The following is a 13,745-nucleotide window of genomic DNA, read 5'->3' on the forward strand; positions in this document are numbered from 1 at the left end:
CCATCTAGGAGCTTCACTTGAACTAATTTAGGAAAATCTCATTACCTTTGTCCATTTTAACAATTCTAACAAAAGGGCATGTGTTTCTCTGACAGACAAATGCTCTTTTTTTTTTTCCTTTAGAGCAAGTTTGTTTTTTTTTTAATAATATGAATGAATAGGTCTTAATGTTCCTTGGAATCACAGATCCATAGCTGCCATCTCAGGAGCCATCTAATTTAATCTCTCTTTAATGACAAGATGAAGAAACTGAGCCCCAGAAAAATAAAGGAATTTGTTCAAAGTCTCATGCATAGCAAATGGCATCATCAGGATTTGAATTCGGGTCTTCAAATTTCCAGGTCAATGTTCTTTTTTCTATATCACTCTATCTTGTTCACCTTGGAGTAATTTTCTTCAGGAAGAATGCTTTTAGTCCTTTCTAGTTGTTAACACTGCTCTTAGAGACTAACTGTTCAAAGTGAAGGTGCCATTGGACGCTTTGACATTTTTGATAAGTGAAAACTTAGAAACTATATGGTGCCAAGCTTCAGTTGTACCTGTTATGAAGAAAGGGCCAAAAGGTCATTGTGGGAGGGGTTGGAATCAGCTTGGGGAGAAGTAGAGGACTAGATAAAGAGAGATACATAGGAGGAAGGTAATTTACAGTGAGAATGGGGCAGCTAGGTGGTACATGACCCTGGAGCCAAGAGGACCTGAGTTCAAATGCAGTCTCAGACAATTAATAATTACCTAGCTGTGTGACCTTGGGCAAGTTACTTAACCCCATTGCCTTGCAAAAACTAAAAAACTAAATAAATACATAAAAAGAATTAGTGAGAATGCATGTGGCAGCCAGAATCATCCACAGGCAATAAACAATAATTAAGTACCTACTGTGGTGTATCAGGCATATATAAGACTCTAAGAGTATAATTACAAAAGTGATTTAATCCCTGTCCTCAAGGAGCTTGCATTCTTCTTGGAAATGGATGGTGACCCAGGATCTAGAGGGATCAATCAATCTTTTATTAAGTATTTACAATGTAGATGATCCTGGACTGTCCATCCTAGCTGGAGGCAGAGTTGAAGAGCGATGGGGAAACAAACTGGGTTTTTTTTTTTTTAGTGCCAATGACCATTTTTTTTCTTTTTTTTTTGTACTTTCCTTTGGATGTGTTCTAGTGTGAGTGGAATTCCAATTCCAGAGGTCAAGTTTGGCCAGACTTCACATCTCTGTAGGAGGGACTTGTCAAGTGGGCTATTTGTCATCTCTCTGGAATTGAACCCTGACCCTCTAGTGAGGACCACTTGGAACCCAAAGGATTTATCCAGTTTTCCATGTTTCATTTCTCAAACTGTCTAGTGTCCTCCCAGTTTCCATGGCAACAAAAGGACAAATTTGTAGCTGTGCAGGTAGGCTTCAAGAGGAGAATGAAGTAGAGGAAACTCCGAATTATATGCAAAAGGGAAGAGAGGAATAGTGTTTGATAGATTGAAAAGGTTATCTGTGGTCCAGAGGATGGCTTGGGGGAATCAGGAACTGTTCTGCATCAGATAAGTCTCATATCTCTCTCCTTCTGTGGATGGTTTGAGGGCGGGAGAAACCAGAGGAGAGGAATATTGGAGAAATGATAAGGGGAAACAACACAATAGACTCCAAGGGAGCCCATAAAGACTTTGAAAATGATTGCACTGTCATTCCAATGTGTGGAGGCAGTGTTTGGTTATGATTTTTGAGGAGCAGGAAGAGCAATTCTCACTCCCGTCGAATATAAGACTAGCTATAAACCTGTGACCTTTGGACAAAATTGATTTAGGAGAGGAGAGGGGACTAACTCAACCAAGTAAGCCTCTGGAGCATGGAAAAGGGTTTAGCTGCAGTGGTCTTAAAATATAGTCTCATATCACTTAGAGCTAAAAGAGATTTCTTAATCTGAAGTTCATGAATTTTTAAAAATGTTTCAATATAATTATTTCTGTTGTAACTCTGTGTATTTTATTTTATGAAATTAAGAGCATTACTCTGAGAAGGGGTTCATAAGCTTTATCAGATTGCACAAAAGGCTAAGAGGATGCATAAAAAGGCTGAGTCCCCAATTGAATCTACTCTCCTCTTTTTATATAAGACACTGGGGCCCACAACCAGGAAGAGACTTGTATAAGGTCCCAGAGCTTCTACCAGGGACTTTCAGGGATGACAGGCAACGAGGTTATTGTGGTGTCTCTTCGTTTTCCAGATATCCTAAGGATTGTATCTGGGATCGGTGCCTTCTCTGGAACAGGGGATCAGCTCACTGGCAGTTCATTTGTCCAGGTCCATCAAAGTAATTTTCCACCTGAATTTTTAAAATATGCACATTTGTGTTGGCCCACTGACCTTTGCTTCTGGTTTTTTCCTTGTTTATTTTCAGGGACTGGAAATGACTCAATAATTTTCAAGGTTTCATTTGCATCACCCTGTCTGTGGGGGAGCAGAATTGCTCAATATGTAAATAATGGGGAATTGGTCCAAAGCTGATTCATGTGTGTATTCATTGTCCTACTGTCCACATCAAGCATGAGGAGAGTCAGCAAGAATATTCTGACATCTAAATGGACAAGCAGGGCAGTTTTCCAGTTCCTTCAGAGGAATTCAATTCAACAAACAACTTGTCTATCTTTCTATCTGTTTATTTATAACATTCATTTTTTTACATTTTGAGTTCCAAATTCTCTCCCTCTAGTCCCTTCCCCACCCATTGAGAAGCAATATGATTTCAATTATACATGTAAAGCCATGCAAAGCATATTTCCATATTATTCAACAAACATCTTTTTAAAAAAAATCTCTTAAAACAGAGTTATTAATCATGTATAACCTATATCAAATTATTTACTAAGGATGGGTGGGAACTGAGGCAGGGAAGGAGGGAGGGACAGCATTTGGAATTCAAAACATTTTTTAAAATGGTTAAAAAATTGTAATTGGGGAAAAATTAAAATATATGTAAAAACCCCAAGTTGTTGTTCAGTTGAGCCTGACTCTTCATGACCCCATTTGGCATTGTAAAGAGTCGGATATGACAGGAAAACGAGTGAAAACAATACGGGTCCTTCTAGCTTAACCATTTTCTGAGATTATCTATTTATCAAAGTTAGCTTGATTAAAGCATTGTTTTGCTCACTTTTCCCAAGACCCAGTTTTTGCTTATGATAATGTTGGTTCACTAATTCCTTTTGTCATTTTAGTTACATAATTTCCTGCCCACCCCGACTTTAGAACATTCGTTTTCATTTTTGATAAGGATTATTTATTTCCAAATCTACAAGTTGTTGGAAGAAATGTTAATATTTATGCTGAATAATCTGTACTTTTCACTGTGTTCTGACCTGTTAACTATATGTGGATACATGCACAAACGTTTGTGTATTTGTGTGTTCATGCACACATAATAAGTTTGTTTTTTCACCTAAGGACCATTCTTTATCAGAAATTCTTTCAGTCTTGATTTATTATGTGACTCATATTTTGTCATTTTTCTGAATTCCCATACAGATTGTCAATGTTGGCATTCTGCTCCATGGTATAGATGTAGTGGTAGTTAAAGTGTAGTTAGTTCCCAAGGTGTATGTTTTGGCTATGCAACTTTGCCCAGGGGCAAAATCAGGGGATTGGACCAAATGGTTCTTATGGTGTCTCCCAGCTCAAAAAACTCCGTCTAACATTTATTCTATTGTAGTGTCAAATCTGGCCTTGTTGTCTATGAAAAGGACATCTTCCATCTTTATTTTTGTATTCTTATTTATTTTTCTCTTACTTGACATGAAACATTTGGGAAACATTCTGGGTCAGTAGACCTGAGTTCAAGTTCAGGTATCCCCATTAACAATACATGAAATTGGACAAATTACCTTGGGAGGTAGCACATCATTGAAAGAACAACATTTGAAGATACAAAGACACTGGGTTTAAAACATCACCTGAGTGTTCTAGGACTTTAGCAAACTTCCTTTCTGAAAAATGGGAGAAAACAGGTAGCTAGATGGTGAAGTGTGTGTTATAAGAGCACCAGCCATGGACTGAAGAAGACTAAGTTCAAGTCCAGGCTCAGACATTTAACCACAATTGCCCTTCTTCCAGCCCTCCACACCCCCAAAAGAAAATAAATATGAAAAGTGGGCAAAGAAAGCTGAATTAGATGATCCTTTAAAGTCTTTTTTCACTCCTCCCATTCCATGAGTCTCTTTGAATCAGAGGGTAAATAGGTTTAAAGTCAGAAGGGACCTAAGAGGGCATCTAATCTAACCCCCTATTTTAAAGATGATAAAATTGAAGCCCATAGAATTTAAGTGACTTGCCCAAGATCGCACAAGTAGTACGTGGAAAAATCAAGAAATAGATCCTTTGATTCCCAATCCCATCCTTTTTCATCTCCACCATCCCTGTCTCATTTTCCCTTCTGTAAAATAACAGGGGTTCCTTTAGATGATGTCCAGGGTCCTTTTCAACTTTAAACATCTACAGCTTCTTGGGAAAGATCAAGTTGGGTATTCCCAATCACATTTCTTTCCTTCTTCATATAAATTCATGTAGATGACTCACTGGCCAGTGGCTTAATTCTGGACTATCTTGATTTCTTTAATTTGATTATGCAAGTGTCCAGTGATTGAAGAGTTCAGAACTCTATTGTCGTATTTATTTGATTGGGCATCCAGGATATAAATTTGCTCAATAATTTTTTTATTTGATTTTAGAATGGGGAAAAATGCTATCTACTAATCTTAAAAGATTTTGAGTTTGGACCCAGTGATAGATTACATATTTTTTATGTAGGACCAGTCTAGTTCAACTTGGAGCCTGTATAAGAAGGTTGGTTGCTGAGTGATCGTTGTTTTCTTTAAACTAAAGCAATTCATGAAGACCATTTAGTAAGGAATAGAGAAGCTGCGATCTGTATCAATTAAAGGAGTATCTGCATTGGTCAAAACATAAGTAACATATATATTGGTAAAAAGAAAGTAGAACATAAGTTCCTTGAGGGCAGGGATTATTTTGTGTTTTTTTCCCTTGGGATACAAAACACAAAAGAACTTTTAATCTTTAAATTTGCTGAGTTGAATGGAAATTAAATTAAATTGAATGGAAAAAGTATAAGTGCATTGGAGAAGTCAGGAAAGATCTACTAAAATCTCATCCTGACTAACCCAGGAACATGGCCCCCATTTATGGAAGAGGATGGTTTTAGAGTATAATGAGAGGGACTGAGATCAGTGGCATGATTAGAGAAAGATAAAAATTAAGGTGTAAGAGCCATGAGCATTTGTGACTATCTTCTAAATACCTAAAGATAGATAGAGAGAGAGAGAGAGAGAGAGAGAGAGAGAGAGGTCCCTAGCCTTCTAGAATTAGAAAGGTCACATAGATCAAAGTATTGCATTATCGTTTCAGGTGATCATTTCTCCTGTGTTGAACAATAGTGGGTTTTGCAAGATCTGCCTTTCTATGGATCCTTTATGACTCTTTCAATTTACCATCTTTTTTTCCTTCCCTTGATTACCTGGAGCACTTAAGTTTTGACTCTCATGACTTACTATTTTGGTTCTATACTGTCCTTTGCCCTCTACTTCTTTTTCAAGTGTAAATAGTATCTTTGCATCTTGATTGGAAGCTCCCTGAAGGCAGAGATCATGTCTTCTCATCCTATGTTTCCTTCAGTGCTTCTAATGGTGTGGGACTCATAGTGGATATTAAAAAATGACTTCTTGGTTAATTGATTTTTTCAAGGATTTCTGGGGAGGCAGCGTGGCATGGTAGCAAAAGAGGTAGTGTGGGATCAGAAGATCTGGATTTGAATTCCAGTTGGAATGTCTGCCATTGGGTGACCCTTCACTTTTTAAAAACCCTATCACCTCCTCTACAGAACGAGAAGATCGGTCTTCTCTAAGGTGAGCTCTAAGGCCTCTATCATAGAGGTCATCTGCATTCTATGTTCTAAGGTCCCTTACAGTTCTGCTAATGTACGTGTTGAAAATAGTGTTTCTTAGACCACTGCTCAGTATATGGTTAGAGAAAACCCAGAAGAAAATATGGAAACTATATCATATAGAAAGACAGCTCTGGTATTCCATATTCTAGTTTCTTCCACCTCCCATTTTCTTTGTTCTAAGACTTCTTCCAGGTCTAACCCTTTCAGTTTCAACACTACAATTCAATCATTGCTCCTTTGACACCGTTGACCTCCATGTGGGTACCAGTGGAAAGAATGTACTCAATGTTTTGGCCACATTCAAATGGTCATTAGTGATGGGTGTTAGGAGTTGGGTGCTCTTTTTGAAGGCAGGATCTGTTTTATCATGAGATGTACACAGAAATGGTAGGAAGGGAGATGCTATTTTCTTTTTAACCCTGCATGCTAATCAAGAGACAGGGCCAGGTAGTGCTCCAATTTCCAACAATTTTCTGGTTTGTCCCTTGAACTTGATCAGAATTCTGTGTGAAAGTGGGTTGTGTTTCTCTAGTGGAAAGACAAGAACCAAGGTAGGGAGGACTTTATATTATGCAGGTGACTGAAGGTCATTTTTCTTTATCTTTCCCTCCAGGGTAACTCTGAGATGGAACTCATCTTAGGGAGAATGGGGGAAAGGGGAAGACAGTGGAGTTCATTCAGTTTTGGGGTCTTGTTCTTTTTCCTTACTTAGAGCTTCTTTTTCAGTATTCAAAAGTGACTGTCTTGATCTTCAGGTATTCATTGAGAGCTGCCTCACCTGCAAGAAATCATACATAAATCAGATACACTTCATAAAAATTTAATATCAGTCAGCATGGGTTCATGGGATGATAAATGCAGAACCTGAAGGTAAGCCTTAGAGATCATCTAGTTTAATTGTCTCATTTTATGGGGCAGGAAAATGAGGCCCAGAAAGAGAATGCTTTATCCAAGATCCCATAGGTAGTAAGGGATGGAGGTAAGATTTGAACCTGTTTCCCTTTGAGCCCATATGTAGAACTCTTCCCAATTTATTACACTGTCTCCTAGGTAGCAGATTCTAATCTGCCACTAACTTACTGACTGTATGATCTTAGTTCAGTTGGACAGATATTCAATGATTTATTATTTAGAAGGCACCATCCTAGACTCAGTAGATACAAAAAGAAGACAGTCTCTGGTTTCAAGGCACTTAGATATGACTCTGCTACTCAACTAATCTGTGTGGCCTCCTACTGCCCTTGGGTATAATATAAAATAACTTCCTCCCTCCTTTCTCTCCCTCCTTCCCTCATTTTCTTTACCCCACTCTTTCTGTCTCTCTTTCCTCCTCCTCCTCTTCCTTCCCTATCTCTCCATCTGTTTCTGTCTTTCTCTTTTTCTTTCTTGCTTTTTCTTCTCTTAGTCAGATGATACCTGAAATCTGTTTAGCTTTTAAAGTCATACAAAGTTAGACCCCCCCCCCAACCTGTCTTTCCAGCCTCACTGGACTCCTGTCCTCTAAGATCCAGTCAAACTGGTCTTCTCACCATTCCTTACTCCTGAGATTCCATTTCCCATATCCATGCATTTGAACTACCCCTTATGGAAGGAGGAAGCCTTCTGATCTCTCCTAATCTCCATTTTACAGCATCATCACTACCACCATCACAATAAAAAGTGGCATTTATAAAATGTTTGTAAATTCATGTTACAATTTTAATATCATTTTATCTTACAACAATCCTGGGATTTGAACTCATATCCCTTTGTGAAGTGAGGGATATTTTTATCCCTGTTTTACAGATGAGGAAACCGAGGCAGTCAGATGTGAAATGACTTGGCCAGAGTGACACAGATAGTAAGCATCTGAGGCTGGACATAAACACAAGTCTTCCTAATTATAGGTTAGAAAGAGAGAGTCCCTCTCTTCCTCTAATATCGTGCTCAGGAACCACCTTCTGCATGAGGCCTTTCCTGATTCCATCCTCTACCCCCAGCTGCTCATATTCCTTCTCCAAACCACCTTATATTTAATTATATATGATTGGTGCCTTTGTTAATTTTTTATTTATATTTTTTATATCCTTGTTATCTCCCCAGTTAGAATGTAAGCTCCTTGGGAAGGCTTCCCTGAGGAGATGGTACCAGAGTTGGTCCTTCCCTGGAAAGCAAAGGTCAGTCTCTTCCCTTCTCATTTTCCTGTCTTATTAGAATAAAGAATTTGGCCCAAAGGGTCTCCAGAACTCTTCTAGCTCCAAAATTCTCTACTCTTCTCTCTTTAACTCTAAAATCCACCATAAGTGAGATTTTACTGGGAAATTTTCTATGCTTCATTTAATAACCATTGGAGAACTAGGGTCTATAGGCCTGGCCCTCAGAAAAATGATGACAATGGGCAGTTTGGGTTTTCTTCAAAGATGATTCATATTTCCAAATGGTTTACAGTGTACAGAGCATTTGCCTAACAATAACCTTGGGACATATTAATCCCATTTTATAGCTGAGAAAAATGAGACTCAAGTGAAATGAAAACTCGATTTGGGTCTCAGGCCAGTAATGTCCAAGATGGATTCAGCCCCATTTTCCCTAGCCAAGGCCAGCACGCTTACCATCTGTCACGTGACCCTGTGATGTCCTCACTGTCCTCCTACCTCACTGCCTGTGTCTCCTCTTTTCTGAGGAAGCCTGAGAGAGTGGAAACAATGCCAGGCTTGGAATCAGGAGATCTGAGTTCAAATCTGGTGTCTAACATTGAGTGACTAAGATCATGGACTAGTCGTTTGACCTCTCACAACCTCCGTTTATTCATCTCCAAAATGGACATCATAATAAATCCTTGTCTATCCTCTTGCCCTACCCTTTTGTGAAGAATTATTTTAGAAAAGTTTAAAGTGCTCCATGGGAGTTATTATTATTATTGTAGGGTAACTAGGTGGTGCTCAGTGGATTAAGCTCTGAACCTATAGTCAGGAAGACTCATCTTCTTGAGTTCAAATTCTGCCTCAGACACTTATTAGTTGTGTGACTCTGGACAAGTCACTTAACTTGGTTTGTCTTTTCCTCATCTATAAAATGGGCTGAAGAAGAAAATGTCAAATCACTCCACTATCTCTGCCAAGAAAACTCCAAATGGGATCATGAAGAGTCAGACACAACTGAAACAACTGCACAACAACAGTTATTATCATATTGACAACTCAATCAAAATACCAGAGGCCAATGAGGACAAAGGACATAATGGCCTGAATTATTCAGCGAGTGTATCTATAGGAACATTCATTCACCAGAGGTTTCCTTTACCCATGCAAGTGATATCATCAACCCATCATACACAAGACACAGTCTTATCTTTTCACTGATCTCTTTTCTTAACAAACAAACAAACAACCCTGGGGCAGCTTGGTGGCACAGTGGATAGACAGAGTATGGGCCCTGGGGAGTCAGTAGGACCTGAGTTCAAATCCCACCTCCAGCAATTAATAATTACCTGTGTGACCTTGGGCAAATCAGTTAACCCTATTGCCTTGCAAAAACCAAAAACAAAACAAAACAAAAAAAAAACCCAAAACCAAAGGAAAAAAAAAACCTTTCAAAAACTCATTTCATAGCTTTCTGGAAAATGCACTTAAAATAATGACCATGTAAGATAATTTTTTGTCAGAATATTACAATAATAAACATTTTTGTGTGTTTAAAAAATTGCAACTTGTCACCCTCTCACCAACAATTTATAGATTGAGAAAGTTGTCTAGAGCTCTAAGTGGTAAAGTGACTTTCCCAGGGTCACAAAACCATAATAATAATAATAATAATAATAATAATAATAATAATAATAATAATAATAGTGATGATAATTTATACAGCTCTTTAATGCTTGCAAATTACCTAACAAATATTTTCTCGTCTTACTCTCAAAACAGCCTTGGGGAGGATGATTATTGTGCATTTTACAAATGAATAAACTAAGACAGACAGACAGAGAGTAAGTGACCCATCCAGAGCCACAAAGTAGGTAAGTGTCTAAATTCAAGTGCTTAGAAGTGGAGCATCTTATTATTACCCAAGTCCTTCCCGAATCCAGACTGTTTGAACCCTCCGAATGGGGCTGCCACATCTGTCTTGTTGTAGGTATTGATGAACACAGTGCCTGCCTGAAGCTTTTCACTGACATATAAGGCTTTGTTAATATCCTGGGTGAAGACCCCTGAGGCCAATCCAAATTCTGTGGCATTGGCTCGCTGCAGCACACCATCAATATCCCTGGGAAGACATAAAAAAGAAAATCTTGTATTTCTAGAGCACTTTGTGATTAGAGGATAATTTCATAACTATTATCTCCATCTGAGCCTCTCAACAATCCTATGAGGACAAATGCTATTGCCTCCAAAATTGACCGAATAACCAAATTAATTAAAAATGAAGAAAGAAAGAAAGAGGGAAAGAGGAAGGGAAGAAAAGAAGGGAGGAAAGAAAGGAATAAAGAAGGAAAGAAGGATGGAAGGAGGAAAGAAGGAAGGAAGGAAGAAAGGAAGGAAGGAAGGAAGGAAGGAAGGAAGGGGAAGAAAGGAGAGAGAGAGAAGACTAAAATGAGAATGATCTCTAAAGGTAAAAGAATACTGGAAAAACTTCAGGAAGCTGGAAAGAAGAATTTAGAGGGAGCATGGAAAGAGATATGGATTTGGAGTCTTTGGAGACCTGGTTCAAATCTTGACTCTATCTTTGTGACATATACAAACATACAGCACATACATATATACATATATATATGTGTGTGTGTGTATATACATATACATATATATATAATGTATACACATACACACACATATATACATATACATATATATATATATATATGTATACACACACACACACACACACACATATATATAGGACTATATTACTCTATAACCTTTGACCTTCCTCTACAAAATCAGGGTGTTAACAAGTTCATTTCCAGGGTATATTCTAGCTGAAAATTGAAATCCTGCATGAAAATGCTATCAAGGCCTCCATGAAAAATCTCTCAAAGTCCCTCTGGCTCCAATCCTAAATTGGTCCTACATAACCCTAATGTGTTAGTTACCTGAGACTAAGGACCTGAAATGTCAGTGAAGATTTGCCCAGAGGGTGCCCTACTTTGGATGGAGGAAGGATGCTCTGGGTGAGAACTAGAGAAGGAAGCTTCTATCACCCACCCCATGGCAGTTTTCTCAAAGCTACACCATTTATTAGGAGAATTCACTCCTCTGCTCCAATAAAAATGGAAAAGTATTAGGAAACTCAAAGAAATCCTTTCAGTGATTCATACCCATTAGGGAACCTGGAGATGATCATGATGGGCCCAAATGACTCTTCCTGGGCCACAAACATGTGATCTTCCACATTGGTAAATATGGTTGGTTCAAAGAAAAACCCTATGGAGAGAAAAGTGGTAGAAAATATTTATTATGCACCAACTGTGAATAAGGCACTAAAAATAGTAGAGAACTGCTCTCATGACTCAGTACCGTCTTGTGAAAAGAGTCCGGGGTCCAGGGGATTTAATGACTGTATTTATACTAGGAATGGTATTTATGGAACAAGAACATGTTGGATTCAGGGGACAAAGATTCAGCCAAAACCTGGGCCTGCTATTTAGTAGCTAGTGTTCTTGGGAAAGTCACTTACCCTCTTTCTATTTCAAAGTCTTCACCGATAAAATGAAGGGGAAGGAGAACAAACATTTTTAAGATACTTATTATTTCCCAGTCACTATGCTAAGTAAACACTTTACAAATATTATTTCACTGGATCCTCATGAAAGCCCTAGGAGGTAGGTGCTATTCCCCATAATACAGTTGAAGAAATTGAGGCAAAGAGGTTAAGTGACTTGTTCATGGTCATATATCTAGTAAGTATCTGAGGCTGAATTTGAACTCAGGTCTTCCTCTATCTTCTATGCCACCTAACTGCCCTTAAAGTACTAGGTAGGTAGTGTTCGGTTCCAACCCTTCCAGCAACTAGGTGTGAGAGCCCTGGCAAGTTGTATCCCCACCTTGGGTAAAGGAGGGAGCGAGAGTCTAACATTCTATGTTCTAAATCCCTTCCCAGCTCCCACCTTCCTTCACTCTATGAAATGGGCAGTGACATAGGGAGCCAGAAATCAGTTTCCTTACTGAACTCATTTCAGACAAACACTAGAAGGTTGTTTTGCAGTTATTCTTACCTGGGCGGGGAACTTGTTTTCCTCCATAGACCAGGGTAGCTCCTTCTTTCACTCCTTTCTGGCAGTATTCAAGCAGTTTTTGTAAGTGAGCCTTGTGATTCTGAGGTCCATGATTAGTGGCCCGGTCCAAAGGGTCACCAATCTTCATTTTTTTTACTTCTCCGACCTGTTCAGGGTCAGGAAGGGCTCAAATGAAAGCAGTTCAGAACCAAATTCATCATCTCCCTCCTGAGGACTTCTCTAGCTTCATCAATAGCTCCCTGTTCCTCCTAGTCACGCAGGTCTGGGTCTTTTCTTTTTGGATACTTTTGCTTCCCTCTCCACATTTCCTTCTTCACCTTCCCCATAGCCAGCCATTTGCCACGCTAATGAGGTTGCTGGTAGCACAATATAGATAGAACACTGGATCTGGAGTCAGGAAGACCTGAGTCTAAATCCAACCTCAGTCGTTTATTAGCTGTGTGATTCTGGAGAAAGCTACTTAACCTCTACCTTGCCTCAGTTTCTTAGACTGAAAAGTAGCACCTTCCTCCTAGAGTAGTTGTGAGAAAAAATGAGATAGTATATAAAATGCTTTGAAAACTTTGAATTGGTATATAAATGTGAACTATAAATGTCATTAAACCTTATTTTCTACATCTGCAGTTTCATATCTATCTCTCCTTCTCCACTTTTTTTCCCTTCAGACCTATCAACTTTAAGCCTTCATTATTTCTTGTCTAGTCTATTAAGAAAGTATTAGAACTAGTCTCCCTGCCTCTAATCTCGACTCTCTCCAAACTACTCTATATCCCAAGGGCAGATTAATCTTCCTAAAGCAACACTTTTGTCTTGCTATTCTTCATTGCTTTGGAATATTTCCTGTTGCTGGCTTTATAAATTCCAAACTCCTTAGTCTCATAATCCAGGCCTGAATGATATGACCCTTACATATCTGTCTCTTTACTTCCCTATTTGTGTTGTCTCTTCCTATTAGAATGTTAGTTTCTTGGGGCTAGCCATTCTCTGCTGAATTTTATTATGAACATCTATCACAGATGTGATAGGACATAGAAAGCACTTAATAAAGACTTTATTCCACTCTATGATCTTTTGCCCTGGTTGATTTAGAGAATTCACCATCTGCACATATCACCAAGAAATCTAGTTTTGAATTCTGACTTGTACACTAACTCTATAAGCATAGGCAAGTCTTGTAATCATAACTTCTATTCTTGGTTTCCTTATTTGCAAAATGGGACCAATAGTATTTGTGCTGCTAATCTAATAGAGTTGTTGGGGGAACAGTCCTTTTGTTAGATTTGTAAAGGATTTTTTTTAATTACTTGCTAGTCACTGAAGGGATATGGTGACTGTCTGTGTGTGTGTGCCTGTGTGTGTGAAGATGGTGATCACTGGGGGGGGTGGAGGAGTGAAAACATTTCTAGTCCTCTTTTCTCTCAAACATTATCTTCTTCTTACAGAGAATTAGATCTTTTTTCTTAGTTCCTCTTTCTTTGGCCCCTGACCCTTCTTAGTATCCTCAGCCTACAGCTCACTGCCAGGACTAGATGGAATCTCACCTCTCATTTCTTAGCCAATGGATTCCATTTAACAGAAATGAGTATCTT

General features: G+C 38.6%; 1 protein-coding gene across 1 annotated transcript in view; it reads right to left on the reverse strand.

Moving 5' to 3' along the window:
* Window positions 1-2,662: 2,662 nt before the first annotated feature.
* LOC141496199 (cytosolic 10-formyltetrahydrofolate dehydrogenase) overlaps window positions 2,663-13,745 on the reverse strand; it is a 65,080-nt gene continuing 53,997 nt past the window's right edge. Inside the window, exons 19-22 of the mRNA XM_074198450.1 lie at window positions 12,136-12,301; window positions 11,239-11,344; window positions 9,991-10,190; window positions 2,663-6,726 (exon numbers count right to left, since the gene is read on the reverse strand). Coding sequence (XP_074054551.1) covers window positions 6,671-6,726; window positions 9,991-10,190; window positions 11,239-11,344; window positions 12,136-12,301 — 528 coding nt within the window. The 3' untranslated portion in view covers window positions 2,663-6,670. The remainder of the gene's footprint in view (window positions 6,727-9,990; window positions 10,191-11,238; window positions 11,345-12,135; window positions 12,302-13,745) is intronic.

This window comes from Macrotis lagotis, chromosome 8 (assembly GCF_037893015.1).
Source record: "Macrotis lagotis isolate mMagLag1 chromosome 8, bilby.v1.9.chrom.fasta, whole genome shotgun sequence".
Lineage (NCBI taxonomy): Eukaryota > Metazoa > Chordata > Mammalia > Peramelemorphia > Peramelidae > Macrotis > Macrotis lagotis.